Source organism: Epinephelus moara, chromosome 19, assembly GCF_006386435.1.
Source record: "Epinephelus moara isolate mb chromosome 19, YSFRI_EMoa_1.0, whole genome shotgun sequence".
NCBI lineage: Eukaryota > Metazoa > Chordata > Actinopteri > Perciformes > Serranidae > Epinephelus > Epinephelus moara.
The window spans coordinates 25,311,579-25,326,164 of record NC_065524.1 but is presented as its reverse complement, the minus strand read 5'-3'; the positions used below and the strand labels follow the sequence as shown (position 1 = coordinate 25,326,164).

General features: G+C 43.1%; 1 protein-coding gene across 8 annotated transcripts in view; it reads right to left on the bottom strand.

The window, feature by feature from the left end:
- Nucleotides 1–7,737: 7,737 nt before the first annotated feature.
- Nucleotides 7,738–14,586, bottom strand: part of ebf3b (EBF transcription factor 3b) — a 67,915-nt gene continuing 61,066 nt past the window's right edge. For 2 of the 8 annotated variants that reach the window (XM_050071618.1, XM_050071619.1), the window contains exons 12-16: nucleotides 13,068–13,133; nucleotides 12,686–12,857; nucleotides 12,102–12,287; nucleotides 11,508–11,675; nucleotides 7,741–10,250 (exon numbers count right to left, since the gene is read on the bottom strand). In XM_050071618.1, coding sequence (XP_049927575.1) covers nucleotides 10,219–10,250; nucleotides 11,508–11,675; nucleotides 12,102–12,287; nucleotides 12,686–12,857; nucleotides 13,068–13,133 — 624 coding nt within the window. In that variant the 3' untranslated portion in view covers nucleotides 7,741–10,218. Of the gene's footprint in view, nucleotides 10,251–11,507; nucleotides 11,676–12,101; nucleotides 12,288–12,685; nucleotides 12,858–13,067; nucleotides 13,134–14,586 lie in introns of all 8 variants that reach the window. The other 6 variants (XM_050071623.1, XM_050071624.1, XM_050071617.1 and 3 more) reach the window with 5 other exon arrangements.

Genomic DNA, 14,586 nt, shown 5'->3' with positions numbered 1-14,586 from the left:
GTGGAACAACTGGAGCTGCTTGTAGATATTCAGTTTATTCTCCTTTTTTTAATATCTAAGAATAGAGATGCTGCATAGTTAATGTGATACAGAGTTGTTGCAGAATTAGAATGTACAAAAATAACTTAAACAGAGAACAGTAGGAATTACAAACATATGCTCCCGTGGGTCTCCGTTGCGTTTGCCAGATAGTGCTGGAATGGTTTTTCTAAAGAATTATTATTCCCTTAAAAATATGTCTCTTGCATTGTTGTTGTTGTTGTTTTTTTTTTCCTAAGCAGAATTAGTCTTTGTACCTCTCGTTGGTTTTTTAATTTCCTGCCAAGTGAATGCTTTGTTCAACATCCAGTGATAAAGGCTCTGAATTTTACTGCTACAAAGCTTTGTAGTGAAGCATTTGTTTTGTCTTCATTTAGATCTCATTGTTTGCTCTCGCCTTATAATCCACCTAGAGTGGAGATGTCTTATGCATTATATACTGTACTTTTGTAACGTTAGACATGTTTAAATAAACACATCTCAAAATGACAAATCCTGCCTTTTCATCATTTTAATTGCATTTAATTTAAAAATTGATTTCATGTAGCGTTCACTCAGTTCAGCTCATAATTAATTATGCTGTATGTCTTCTCTCCTCGCTGCAGCTTTGGATGTCAGAGCTCCCTTTTTTTATTTCTGAGTAGTGTTTTCCATTAGAGGGCAGTACAGAACGGGAAACAGAAATCAACATTTCAACCTTGAATTCATCCTGCACATTTAATCTGTAACTTAAATGTTTATATGTTATTTTATTTTCATCACAACCTACTTTAATCCCTTTGGGATAAATTATTCTCTCTTAAAAAGACCATATGGAGAGGGCAGCAGTGGCGGTGTGTGTTTAGAAATAGCAGCCGCTTTAATTGAATATGTCCTGTACTTTTTTTCCCCCACATTTCCTCATGATGATCTGTTGTAACACTGACAGTTTAGTCTTTTTTTCCCCCCTCTAAGTTCTTGATTCTCCCTAACAGTCTAGCGCAGCTCCAGAGTGACCCTTTCTTGCCCATAGTTATTCCTCTTCTGTTCAGCCCAGGTAGCCTAATAATCCACCCTCCAAAAATAACCTCGGCTCTAACCTTTACAGAACCAATTCAAGTGGCCCGCTTGCTGAATACATTTGAACTTTGCTGCATTTTTGAATTTCTTATCCGCTCAGCTCCGTGCGGCTGTCTCATCGTACTGCTGGACTCACTTACTCTGCCGTTGGAGCACCATCGCAGCGTAGATGTTGAGGCAGCAGACAGGCAGATGAAGAATGAGACTCAGTCTGTGGTTTCACAGAGGGCTAATGATGCCTGTGGTGACTACAGGCTACAGTCAGCCCCCTAACGAAGGGAGCTGTGACACAGCCACAAGGGGTCCCATTTAAGCCAGGCGCACTCTGAAGTGCACTGTAAGCACCCTCCTTTTTTTTTGCTTGTGGCTAAGTAAATTCTATGGAATGCTATGAATTTAGCATCCAGAGATACTGATGTCTGTAGAGGTCTGTGGCTGACGTTAAAAAACAAGTCCAGCATCAAAGCCTCAAACATGCTGCCAGTAATTGGCCATGTAATTGCTTAGGTGCCCAAGGAATCTCTTAAAAATAATTCACACCTTTTTTTTCTCCTCTCCGTTTTTACATTTTCATGGTATTTTCACATTTATCAGCATTAGTAGTGGCATTATTGTTATTATTATTATGTCTGTATTATTTTGTGGTGGTATTTTCGCCATGTGTACCACTTCCGTATCATGCTGGCTCGGAGATAAAAAAGGAATTAGATTAAAAGAGGCTGAGACGATCTCATCATCCGCACTGTTAATCTCTGTGAAACCTTTAATTTTGGCCTAATATCTGCCTCCATTTCAGAGAGAGCGAGAGACTTCGTGAGTGCATGTGCCGCACGCTCGTGAGTGTGTGTGTTTGAGCATGTGGCCATGCGTGTTGGTGTGTGCACATGTGTATGTCCATATGTGTGTGGGTGAAGTGGATGATATTGAGTCTGACTTCATAAATCACCCAGACACTGATAAACTCCCCATGCAGCCACACACCGCTAATGGGCAACCCTTAAGGAGTGTGAGTGTCTCGTGCGGCGTTTGATTCAACATTTATTAACCCCCTCACACACACACACACACACACTCTCCCTCACGTACGACACACACTCATTTGAGCCCCAGAAAGAGCCGGGATATGGTTGGTGGCATCCGTAGCGTGAGAGCGGGGTTTTGACCCGGCCGGGCTGTATTAATCATGGCCGATAGTAGTAAGATACATTTTAGCTTATACAGCCACAACAACAACAACCTCTGCATTTCCTAACATTAGTTTCCTTCTCATAACTTATATCCTGTCTCCAACTCCCCACTTCCCATCTCATATCCTGGCACCTCTCCTCATTATAGAGCAATTTTCTGCCCCCACATCAAATACAAACACACTCTGTGCTTCCATCTCTTGCTCTTCATACATGTCGGCTCATAATTCTAATGTTCACCCCTCGGTACGAGTCACAAGCTTAGTGGGGACCCTGCAGAAGTTAATCCCGCAGCCACATCAGTGATTCATAAATAGCTGCTTTTATTCTTCCCTGAGAAGTTTGTACGCTTAAAAAAACAATAAGAGTGAAACTTTTTGGAACGTATTAACTCAGCTGCAGGCAGTGCACTGCTGCTTAGAAGCCAGAGGAGTATCCGGCATGCAGATAGGCAGTGTCCAACAGTCAGTCAGACAGATAGACACAGGGATAGATAGCTGGATAGACAGACATTAGGCTGGGGCTTGGCTGCGCTATCAGGTTTCCTCCCCCTCTGTCTGTCTGCCGGGACAGCCTGGCCTCGGAGGCCCTGACACCGAGGCACCACGCAGCCAGCCACGACAGCTGCCACAGCAGCATCTAATACCAACACACTCCACGCTACGCCACAACTACAAAGAGAAATATCATTTCAAACATGGCATACTTTGATGCTCTTGTAATGATCTTTGTGTTTTGAGAGAGAAAGCGGGAGGATGGAGGATTCGTATGGTGCCTCCTTTTTTTGTTTTGTTTCTTTAGAACAAAGAGACCCCCCCCTCTCCGCACGAGCAAGTTTAGGACAGTGGTGATGAGATAGAGCAGGATTAAATGAGAAAGTGAGAGAAACCCTGAGAGGTATCAGCATGCGAGTGTGTGTTTATATGTGTTTTAGTAACCTTGTATCAGTGTGTCATTGTAACCTTATGAACCCAAGTGTTGGTCTGGGGGTCTCTAATTAGGAACGGCTGATGAACGACCATACATTACGTGAGAGCGGGTGCCTGCGAGCGTGTATCCCTGCATGTATCAATCTGTGACTATGCAGCGCGGTTGTCAGCATGGTAAGGAGAGTGTCTCAGCCTGGAGAAAGTGCAGGTCTAGCCTTGGTCATGTTGACGGAGGGGCGGCACTTCAGAGGCTCCAGGACCCCATGGCACCAGTCTCCCCAGTCCCCCAGACAGACTGGGAGCATCTGGGCTCTGTCAGCGCCTCTGGCCCCCGCAGACTCCGATCTATATGACGGGGGAGAGGAGTGGATTGGATCAGGGAGAGGGAAAATATGAGCCAGATTCCTCAGCCTTGTGCAAAATGCATGCGTTGCCAGTTAGCATGTTACATGTGTGGTTGCGTTAAGGCCTGATAACAGGTCATAGTGATTAATTTTGTATGATGTGAGATAGGGGCTATTGATTAGCGACTAATGTTGGGGAAAGTCCTCTCTATAAATCGTCCAATTAAGCATTAATTAAAAGTGTGCAGCTAAAAATATGCAAAGCCCGTTCTGAGCGAAAACATCAAGATTAGACTGACAGATATCAGTCCAGAGTTTCCTTATGAAAGCGCGCGGCGATTTGATGAAGTGGATATAGCTCCTAAGCTCCGCCACATGAAAACTGATACACACGCACACACACACAAGACTAATTAATCCATACACTAAATTAGGAATATAAATTGTGGTCCCAATTTAACAAGGTCAGTTTTAACTTCTCCCTTTACACTTTATTTAACTGTGCAGGAGAAAGGAGGGAAAAAAAAGGGAGCCCTATCAATGTGCTTCGCTTATTATGATTGACGATTGATGATTAAGTCCTCCAGCTGACACACACCACCAAAGCCGGTGAGTTGGAATTGGATGTGACACATACACAGTTCTGCGTGTTAGGTAATTCGTTGACGAGGGGCCAAATTCATTTATGGAACAGCGGTATTGGCAGGCATGGACACTCTCTGCAAAAACAACGATAATCACAGAGGTTTGGCGCGGCGTGACAAGGACTCTTCAGGGAAAGGCCCTTACACGCTGCTTTGTTGGCCGTTCCTCCCTAAGATGGAGGGAAACATCCGCCACTGTTCTTAAGATGAGAGTCGCTCAGAGCAGGAGGGAGGTTTGTGTAAGGTGTGGATGGTGTGTAAAGGGCTTGATTAGCACTTGTTGGGTCCGTTTTGATGGAACAGCTTCATTACAATATTCAGAATGTATCGATTTTTCTGAACATGAATTTACTTTTTTGGGGTGGAAGCAGTAAGTGATTTTTTTTGTGGAATTGATGAAATAAAGGCTCTGATAAATCCTCTGTAATGAAACATGAGGGGGACCCTGTCTCAAGCCATTTAATCTCTTTTCGCATTCTCCATTTTTTCTGCTAATGAGCCTTATTGACAATCAAACAGAAGCTGTCATCCCCCAGGATGCAACACTCCCAGCCCCTGCGTGTTTGTCATAGTGTCCTGGCAATCAGAGCTGCCTGCAAGACCAGGCTGGCAGTTAGTGGTTCTCACAGCAGCGCTGCCTGAAAATGGCACACTTCCTGTAGAGTTGCAGCTGCCACCTCTGCTACTTCCATTACTTTCTATAGCATGCAGATGTTGTATCAACATTCCCTGCCAAGGGGACTGCAATAACTGTGAGATTCATGCCATGTTTCAGAGGCACGTCAATTTCTCAAGTGGCACAATTAAAGAGGGAAATACAGTACCAGGTTTTTCACAGGCGCTGAAATCGGAAAAGGGCTTTTTCACTTTTTTCCTTTTTTTTTTTTTTTCCGAAGGGGGGCTGTTTCATAAGGGTTCAGAAATCCACCCGATTTTTACTGCCCTTTTCCTGAGTTGAGCTGCTCTGTGAGCCTTTGTGCGGCAGACCTGTCGTGACCCACAGCGGATATGGAAATGGGGCTAAGGTTTTATGGGCCAAACGGATTGGACACAGTCAAGCTCAGGGGGCATGAATATTGGATGTTATTTCTGCTCCCTTTTTATGTAATCCATTGCCAATACATTATTAATAGATGATATCATATCCAGAACTACTGGACAAAGCACTACAGAGGGGTACTATGAAAGGAGCTCTATGTGGTGGAGACTGTGGCAGAAAATACAGTTCAAGTGATATTATTTTATCACCGTAGCCCAACGCTCCCTGACCAGGCAATCTTTACAGTGTAATTTTTGGACTAAGTGAAGTTCATAGAGGGGAAATATAGTGAATACTGTATTTCTACCAGGGGTAAATCCTGCATTTGTGGGTTTGAAATGCACTGAAACATTGATGAAGTATCAAATGACACCCAAATACAAGTTTAATGGATTTTGAAGCAGTGGGGTACTTTGCTCATCCTCCTTGACTGCAGTGAGTGAAGTGGAAATCTTTGCGAGGATCTAGAGTTTTCCTTGCAAAGCTGACTCCCAGTGTACAGTAGCAGGGGAGCAGTGTCTTATCTGATGTACCGATTCACAGACAGGAGACTGCACTAATGTGGGACTGTTTTAAAAAAAAAAAAAGCATCGGGTTCCCTGTTTTGATTCAAATGTGGAATCGTAGCGAAAAAAAAAAGGCCATACTCCCTGTTTTGATTCATTGTCATCTCAAAGTTATGATCTCCAGTTGTGCAGTTTTTACGAGTCACAGCAGCAGCAGCATCCTACTCGTGTATAAACTTCACGAGAGTTGCCTTTTTTTTTTTCCTCCCCTTCACAAAACACATCACTCAGCGGTTACACAAATCCTGTCTGTCCGAGAGCAAATCCTTAAAAAGTACTTCTCAGCACTGCCCATCGAGCAGAGAAGATAAACCATCGCCCACCTTTTAGTTTTACGGCCTGCCTTGATACTGTACACATATTGGCACAAAGGTATTACCACATCAACATCCATTAGAAGTGAATGTATAAGGCCCCCCCCCCTTCAATAAGAGTTACATAGGGAGCGGATGCGTAAGGTAATATTCTCTTTTTAAGGTCAGTTTGAATTGTTTTTTCTCATGGGAAACTGCAGATTGATAAAGAGCAAACAAAACCTCTTTTCTGAATGCTTGTCCTCCATGGCCTCAATGAAGGTTTCATTCCTTTATATCATCCAGCCCAATTCCCAGCATGCACGGCCATTGTGGCTCTTTCAACTGGAGCTCTCCATTGACTGGCTCATTGTCCGGCCACTCTTTTGTGCGTGCTATCACCGGAGCACAATCTTTCACCTGAACAGCACAGGAGCACAGCCTGGATGTGGTCACGTCGAGCTGCCGAGCCGCCCGCGTAGGTGCCAGGCTGCGCAATTAACCCGGCACTAATTAAGAAATGTTCAGTCCGTATATCAACTTTTAAAAATCTCTGGTGACGCTTGTTAATAACGTGGTTATTAGTCATGCTCAGGCGGCCTGCGTCAGACAGAGATGTTCAATATTACTGCTCTGGCTTATATTATTGAGAGGAGGTTTTTTTTTTTTTGTGCTGAAATATAACAATGCACGAGCAGATGTTTGAAGCGTGGCCCTCGGCAACACAAGGCTAGTTAAGATCGATATTGCTTTCAATATTTCTTTCCTTTGACAGATAACCAGTACTGAGGAAAGTCTTGATAAGAGTGGCAACATATGGATGTGGCGAGCCTCGCTCTCTTTTGATTGCGTGACCCCCTGACCTTTGCCTGTGTTTGAGAGGGAGGCAGCCACATGGTATGGTGGGGGTCTGTCAGGCTCTGGTTATGGGGCATTATTGACCCAGGATTTATAAATATTTAATGCACACATTAAGATCATGGTGGAGGGTGGCCATTAGAGTTCTCCAATAAAGAGGCTCTCACAATGATTGAGTGGTGTGGCAGAGCTAGTGGCTGGTCGTTGGGTACAGAGAAACCTGCTGAGACAATATACTGTACCTCGAAGCCCGCCTGGCTTCAGAGCTCTTAAAACTGGCAACAACTTGTCGTTTTTTGATTGCACTTTTACCCTCAGAATTGTTCTTTTTGTGTCCTTTTTTCCCCCCCGCTCTGTTGGTTATTGTTCCAGTGATGAGAGACAGCTTCCTCGGTTTCTAAAGACTAAGTAAATATACAGTTTGGGCAGCATTTTGCCATCGAACACCAGAGACAGCAGTAAGCAAGGCGATAGATCCAAACCTGTGTATCTGAAACAGATAATGCAATGTCAGGAAGCAGATGTGTGGCAATTGTTATCAGACACACTGGATTATCGAGGGAATGATTTGGAGCACAAGGCGATCGCAGCTGAAAATTAAATCGCTCTTTTGAGTGTATCTGTCCTTTGCGCTATCAGCAGCTCCTGGACTATCTCCCCGTTGCTGCGAGACGCGTGCATGCCGGCTGACATAATAAGCTGTGATATGCTGATTGCCACTCAGGTTGGCCGTCGTTTAATTGTGCATTAAAGGCAGAGGTGGCCTCGGACAATGTTGCCTTGATGAGAAATTGACATTTTGTGACCTGCTCTCAGCGACCACTCAGGATGCCAGATAAGATGCTCAGTTGTTTTTAAGGAGAACCACTATTCTTCCCTCAAACACTTCTATCCTTCTGTTTGACCCACTTGATGAGTATAGATTTCACAGTGGCCCCCCTTTCAGCGCTCAAACTATAAGAGGTTCAAAACGATACCAGCCCTTATAGACAAAGGATAACCTTGCTCTTTCAATGTATTGATTCTTTATTAACTAGGTGGCTTAATGCAATGAAATGAGGGATTTGAATGAGCCCCATTTGGGGTGCTTTGAATAAAAAGCTTGCACTGTTTATGAATGACTACAATGAACCTTTGAAGCACCACAGATGCAGGATATGCTGATACAAAGACCAGTAAGGAATATGTCACAATGTCAGAGTGCTTTGCTGAAAGAATATGACTAAAGAGCAGTTTTCATCTTTTATGTATGTTACACTTTTCCACAGGTTTCAAACAGTTATCTCTATGGCAAAGTCTAAACACTACAACTTACAGACGAATCACAGGTTTTGTCCTCAGAAGTTTCTACTGTCTCTTTTTTCTTTTCTTTTTTTTCTCCTTTGTCCTGATTGTCAGTTTGTCTGCCAGCCAAACTGTACTTAAAACTGAAGAAGTCCACAGTTGAGGAGCTAGTGTGTTTTTACTGAAAATTTTAATAAAACATCACTTATTCATTTCTGTTTCCATTCCAAATGTTGACATTTTTAAATTTTTCTTCCCTGTAAACACATGTAAGCTATGTGGCAGAGTCATAAGTGGTGAGTAAAAATGACTTCTATACATTCTACAAAACAGAAAAAAATACAACCACAAATGGAGTGTTTTTTTTATCTCCAAGGTTGTCCCTCATGCACATTAGTCTCTATTGGATCTTAACAACTATCATATGGGTCACAAACAATTTATTTGACAATACAACCAACAAAGTTTTCTCCAAAATGGTCTGTATAGATAATTTAAAATCAATATAAAAATAAACAATGAAGTTTGACTTCCCCTTTAAAAAATGGACAGAGAGTCTTGACGGAGTAACACAAATTTTTTGAGGATACACATGAAATATATGCACATTGCATTTCATCAAATACAAAAAGAAAACAAATGAAGGCAACAGTTCTTGGCTGAATTATCTGTGCTGCATCACTATATTAAGGGCATGACGATTAATACATACATAATGAAAAGCAATATACAAAATTTCAGAGATAAATACATTATTTATAGTTGATATGTTACAAAATTTCCCTCAGTGAGCGCAAGTGTGTGTTGGAACAGAAATATGACGATGAACTACTATACTCCTACATTCTCAATGGGTTTTAATTTTGTTTTTTAAATGTTTTTTGTCGATCTAAAAGAACATGAAAAAGACAGATGTATAAATATTTAGCACAAGTTTGGCAATATCACAATAGTCTACAATTTTTAACCACATATAAAACACATAAGGGAGTTGGAGCTAGAAGGGGGAGACTGCTCCTCATCAACAAGAAACAGACTTCACAGTAGCCTAGGAATGCATTAATATACAGTGCTAGCAAAAAAGTTGAAAAACATGGCAAAACACACTTGCTTAAAAGGAAGCTCTAGACATGGAAGTACATCATATTCATCAACAGAGCAGTGTTTTGTACACGTCAGTGTGCTTGTTGAATCAAAGAGGATTTTTTTTTTTTACTTTTGAAGATGATTTCTAGCTACAATAAATTACAAAATTTAAGTTAAAATGCAGGAATGAAACATGATACAACCTTACCCACCCAGCCCCGCCCCTTTTTACTCGTATTTGTTGTACTTTTATGATCAATTTTTCTACATTATATATCTCATATATTTTCCAGTTGAAATTCAAACTGTCTTGGCCCCTGTGTATTTTTCTCACACATAAAAATACAAAAAGTCACATTATAAAGACACACAACTGTTGTGAATCTATTAAAAGAGAGTTGAAACAGAAAAACAAAAAGAAATTCTGAAGTTCATTGGCAAATGTACTGTACATCAGTGTTTTTACTTTACAACCAGATGGTGAGTCCACAGAGTCCCTTCCAGTATTGAATGTGTGGTTGACTGGACATATCCAAGGCCGAAGCACAACCCGACAGGTATACAAAATAAACCCTTCATCATCCCGTGTCCTCTTCAAGGGTGATAAAATGCGGAGAGGGAAAAGGGGGTAAGGGGAGGGGGGATAAACAAACAAACAAAAAAAAAAATCCCACAGAAAAAAAAAAAAAATATTGTTCCTCATGAAATCCTTTTTTTCTGCAGGTTTGCAAAAGTCATTTAAAAGAAAAAAATCGTTTCTTTTTTTTTCTCTTCATCTTTAAAAACAGAACAAGCGGTTGACTATACATTACACCAGCGTTTTTTTTGTTGCTGTGTGCTCCTGTGAAGTGGTAGTGTGTAGACTGGTGCTTGAGATGATGAAAGTGCATTTACATTGGAGGGACAACCAGGCCGGACATGGCTGGAAAAAAAATAAACAGAGGGAAAAAGGTTAGTTTATTTACCTAACACAGATTTGGATATTAATAGTATTAGTGAAAAATTGTAATTTAATGTGTGCATGCATGTGTCTGTGAATGTGTCTGTGTATGTGTGTGTGTGAGAGTGTGTGTGTGTGCAGCCATCTGACTGTGCACAAGTGCGTGAATGTAAGCCTTAATGTGCCTGTTTGCGTATGTGCCTGTGAGTGTTTGCCGTGTCCGCCAGCCTGCTGCTGCACGTCCTCCTAACGGGGAGAGTTTGAAAACCTCCCTCCTGCTCTGACATTTCAGCCCCCAGCATGCCAGTCTTGCTATGTGTGATATTTCTCCTGGCGTTGGGGTAATGGCAAACAGTGGCCCAGACTCCCAGGAGACACGGCCGTGGTGACGGCAGAGCAACAACACGGTCACTTCCCACAATGCCACAATGCTACAGTACTAGACACTGCTCAGACTCCCCTCAGATTCCTTCTATCGCTTCCTCTCCTCCCCTTGTCTCTTTATCCTCCACTCTCCGACACTGTACAGCGCATTAGTCCTACATTTCCACATTCCCAGAGTCTGCGTCATTATCTAAGAGAGATTAGGCAAGATCAAAGGTAGCTTCCGTTATTTTACCAACACCATCTGCTTAGGATATCATTAGCAACTGTACCTCACCCTGAGAGTTTATATATTCAGTACTTTCACACGTTTTAACAATTAGGCGACTAGTGAAGTGCTGGGATGATATATTATTATATTGCTCTGAGTATATTTGTAGAGTCATGGTTGAAATGCTTTTAAGTTTGCCAGCGCAGATGATGGCAAGGCATTGCTCATTAATTTCTGCACAACATGTATTAATAAGTATGAACGTGTAGCAAGATGAACTTTAATTTCCCACTTCATTAAGCCCAATGTTATTAATCTTGGGGCACACACTACGGCTAAGCTTGTTTTCAAAGTAATCATGTTGGTCATGACACATGCACAAAACCTAATAAACATAATTACTAAAACAATTCGGGGGAAGGTCTTTTCCTGCGACATCAGAGGGGATCATTTGTATGAAAGGGCAACAAGGATGTATGTTTGCACAGACGGGAGACGGCGCTCGCGCTCCTACACTTGCGTGTTTGTGTGTGTGTGTGTGTGTGTGTGTGTGTGTAAAGGCATGCTCTGTGTGAGTGTGTGTGAACTGAAAGGTGTAAATTGGCCTGTCAAAATGCATATATTTGTAATGATTAATCCCTCACCAAACCGGACAGAGGCCTGAGCAGCGGTATCTGACCAGTAGTCCGTAGGGAAGGGATGAGGGGGTGAGGGGGGCTCACCTTGCAGTCCGTTGCCGTTGGCGCTGGTGCAGGAGGGGGGTGGGGAGGCCTGGGGTCGGACCACAGGGGCGAAGGCGCTCTTTTGTTTAACTGCAGAGACGATAGGGAGGGAGAAGGAAGGAGGGAGGGGTGAGAGTGAGAACGTGCTGTGAGTAGTGCCGGAGAGGGAGAGGGCAGTTAAGGTAAGGCTAGGATAGTATTACTGCCAGGGGGGATACACGATCAGTACTCACAGGCCCCTACCATCAACATCTTGTCCGGTTGAACAAATACAGGTGGCATATGGTGAAATACACATAAAAATGAATATTCCTGCTACTCTGAGCTACATGTGTGTTCTCCGAAGTACTAAAACTAAACAAGCCCCCGTGAATGAATAGTAATATATTATCACCATCAATAATGTTATAACCCTGTCAGAAGTGATTCATAGAAGTGAAAACGAATGTGGGAGCTGGAATTAAATCAGCAGCAGCTTAGTGCTACTACAGCGTGCGATAGTGGCAAGCTACTCACTTCCATATGGGGAGTTGGCAGAGGATCCGTTGAGGAACCCAGGGGAGCTTGGCACTCCCAGGTTCATACCGGCATTGCCGTAGCCATTCATGCTGTTGCTGACGGTGTTGTAGCTCGACTGCTGCGGGGTGCTGCTGGAGATGTAGCCCCGGGGGGACACGCTGCTGGTGTTCCGGCTGTAGCCCACTGAAAGACATGGGTGGGAGACGGAGAGGGAAATTCATTCATTTTCTTTCCTTCGGTGCAGTATTTACCAGGGAAATGTTCACTGATTACAGTAAATGATAATGGGGATTTACTGCTGCAATCAAACATTTTTATATCGGCACATGCTGCAGATGCCAGTTTAATAAGAAAAGAATTTGGCACCTAATTGGACCCTTTAACTGCCTATATTATAAGTGAAGATGAGGGTAGTTCAAAAACATAATTTCTACCCATTTTAATGAGTGAAAGCAGAATGAAATTTAACTATTTCTCATTTTGCTGCAAACCCCCTGGAATCCCCTCAAGGACCCCTGCAGGTCCCTGGACCCCACTTTTGAGAACCACTGAGTTATGGAGCCATACCCTGAATCACATACCTTGGTCATTCCCTTGTGACTCAGACACATTGACTGCTAGCTGGCTGCTGAAGGAGTTGACTCCCATCATGCCGTGGGAGGCTGTGTTAGCGAGAGAGGGGATCTGGTTGTGGTTGCGGGGAACGCTGTACAGGGCCTCGGCGATGTCAGCTGCCCTCTTCAGAATGATCTCCTGAAAAGCGCAGAGAAGGCAGAGGTTTTGTTATTTATGCTTTTTTTTATAGCTGTGCTGTTGCTTTGATGCATAGTTCATGGCTATATGGTTAACTCGCAACGCATGTAGCCTACATTGTTCCAGATATAGTGATGAAAATACCCTTTGGTCATACTATCAGTAAATTTTCAATGGTTCCTTATTTAGCCGAGCTGTGTGGATACGAACCTGATTGTTGTGGGGCATTCCATACAGGGCTTCGACGAGATCGGCCGCCCTCTTCAGTAGCACCTCCTGATGAGGAAAACAGGAAGAGCAAATGTTAAGACCCAAACAGATTATGTTTGAGACCCCAGTGGTCCGTACAGTAACAAACAATATCAGAAACAACATTACACAGCGGGTTGTGGAGAGCTTTGGAAATGTTTACATATTCAAGCCCCTAAATAAAAGCCACCCTGATTTAAGAGGCACCGGTGCTGCATTTATACAGCGCTACCACTTTGCTCCTTCCAACCATGCGGAGCAGTGAATAATGTTCCCTATCTTAATTAAACTGGCATAGTCCTTTAAAAACAACACCTCACCCCTGATTCTGGGCTTCACGTTTGCTCTGGAGTTCAGCGCTGAGTCCCCTCTCTTCAGAACAATAAAGTGAATTAGCTCTGGGTTAATCTAGTTCTGTTGTAATGACATTAAGGAATTTTTCAATTAACCTCTTTGACTGGCTGTTGCAAAGGACTTCACAAATGACTTCCCATCCAGCAAGAGCTGGGTGCTTGTGCCTTGGGGACACGGATGCTCAGGATGTGGTCTTATCCATGTCTGCATGCTTGCCCCCGCTTGACAATGCGGATTAGCTGTGTTGCTTTGGCTCTTAACACTGAAAATGAGTTGGCCCCGGATCCTGTTCCCCCCACTCTGTTTAGGGCTTCCAGCTAGGTGGGGTTTGGCCCGTTTGTGTGTCTTTATCTGCTCTTTGAATTCAGCACTTACAATTAAATCCCTCTCAAGCAACCAGACTGCTCTCTTTGTTTTCTATAATACAGAAGGCAATATGCTCTATGAAAACCCTCTTCTCCTTTTAGAGTGCATTTAATCTGACAAAGGCAAGTTGCAGACATGACTGTTGCGTGTGTTTTTAAAATGCTCGCTTGTTGTCACCTGCTGTAGAGCAGAGATTTGTCGACTGTGCTGTTAGAACCCTGGTTAAAAGCAATGCAAATCTGTCACCAGAAACATCTCAGATGGCGCTTGTTTTCTTCCCACATTCGCTGTGTTTTCTTTTGCGGGCCTCGGTAATTTGTCTGAAGTGTTCCATCACTTGGCAATAGCAGTGTGGGATTAAGACGGCAGCTGCCGTAAATGAATGTAAACACAGCCTTCGCGCCTTCAAACAGCGGCCTCCAAGACTTGGCCTGCATTTCCAAGGCACAGCGTATGTAGTGTGTACGGAGTGTGTGTATGGGCCCTTTCATCCTGAGGAGCATATCTACCACAGTCCTTGATTTATCAAGATGAATCACTGTAGAAGCCACTTCCAGCGTATGCCATGCTCTCTTATAGAAACATATCGCTTAATCCACCCCAAGTTACCGGATGGGTGGCTCTTAGAATGGGCATTTACCTCTGAAATTGGTGTGTATGCTCAACGTTGCATGCATCTAGTTTGCATACAAATAAAGAATTATGGTTGTCGTGAGGCAGGTAGACTAAATGAGAGGACCAGCTGTCTTGATGTGTTCTC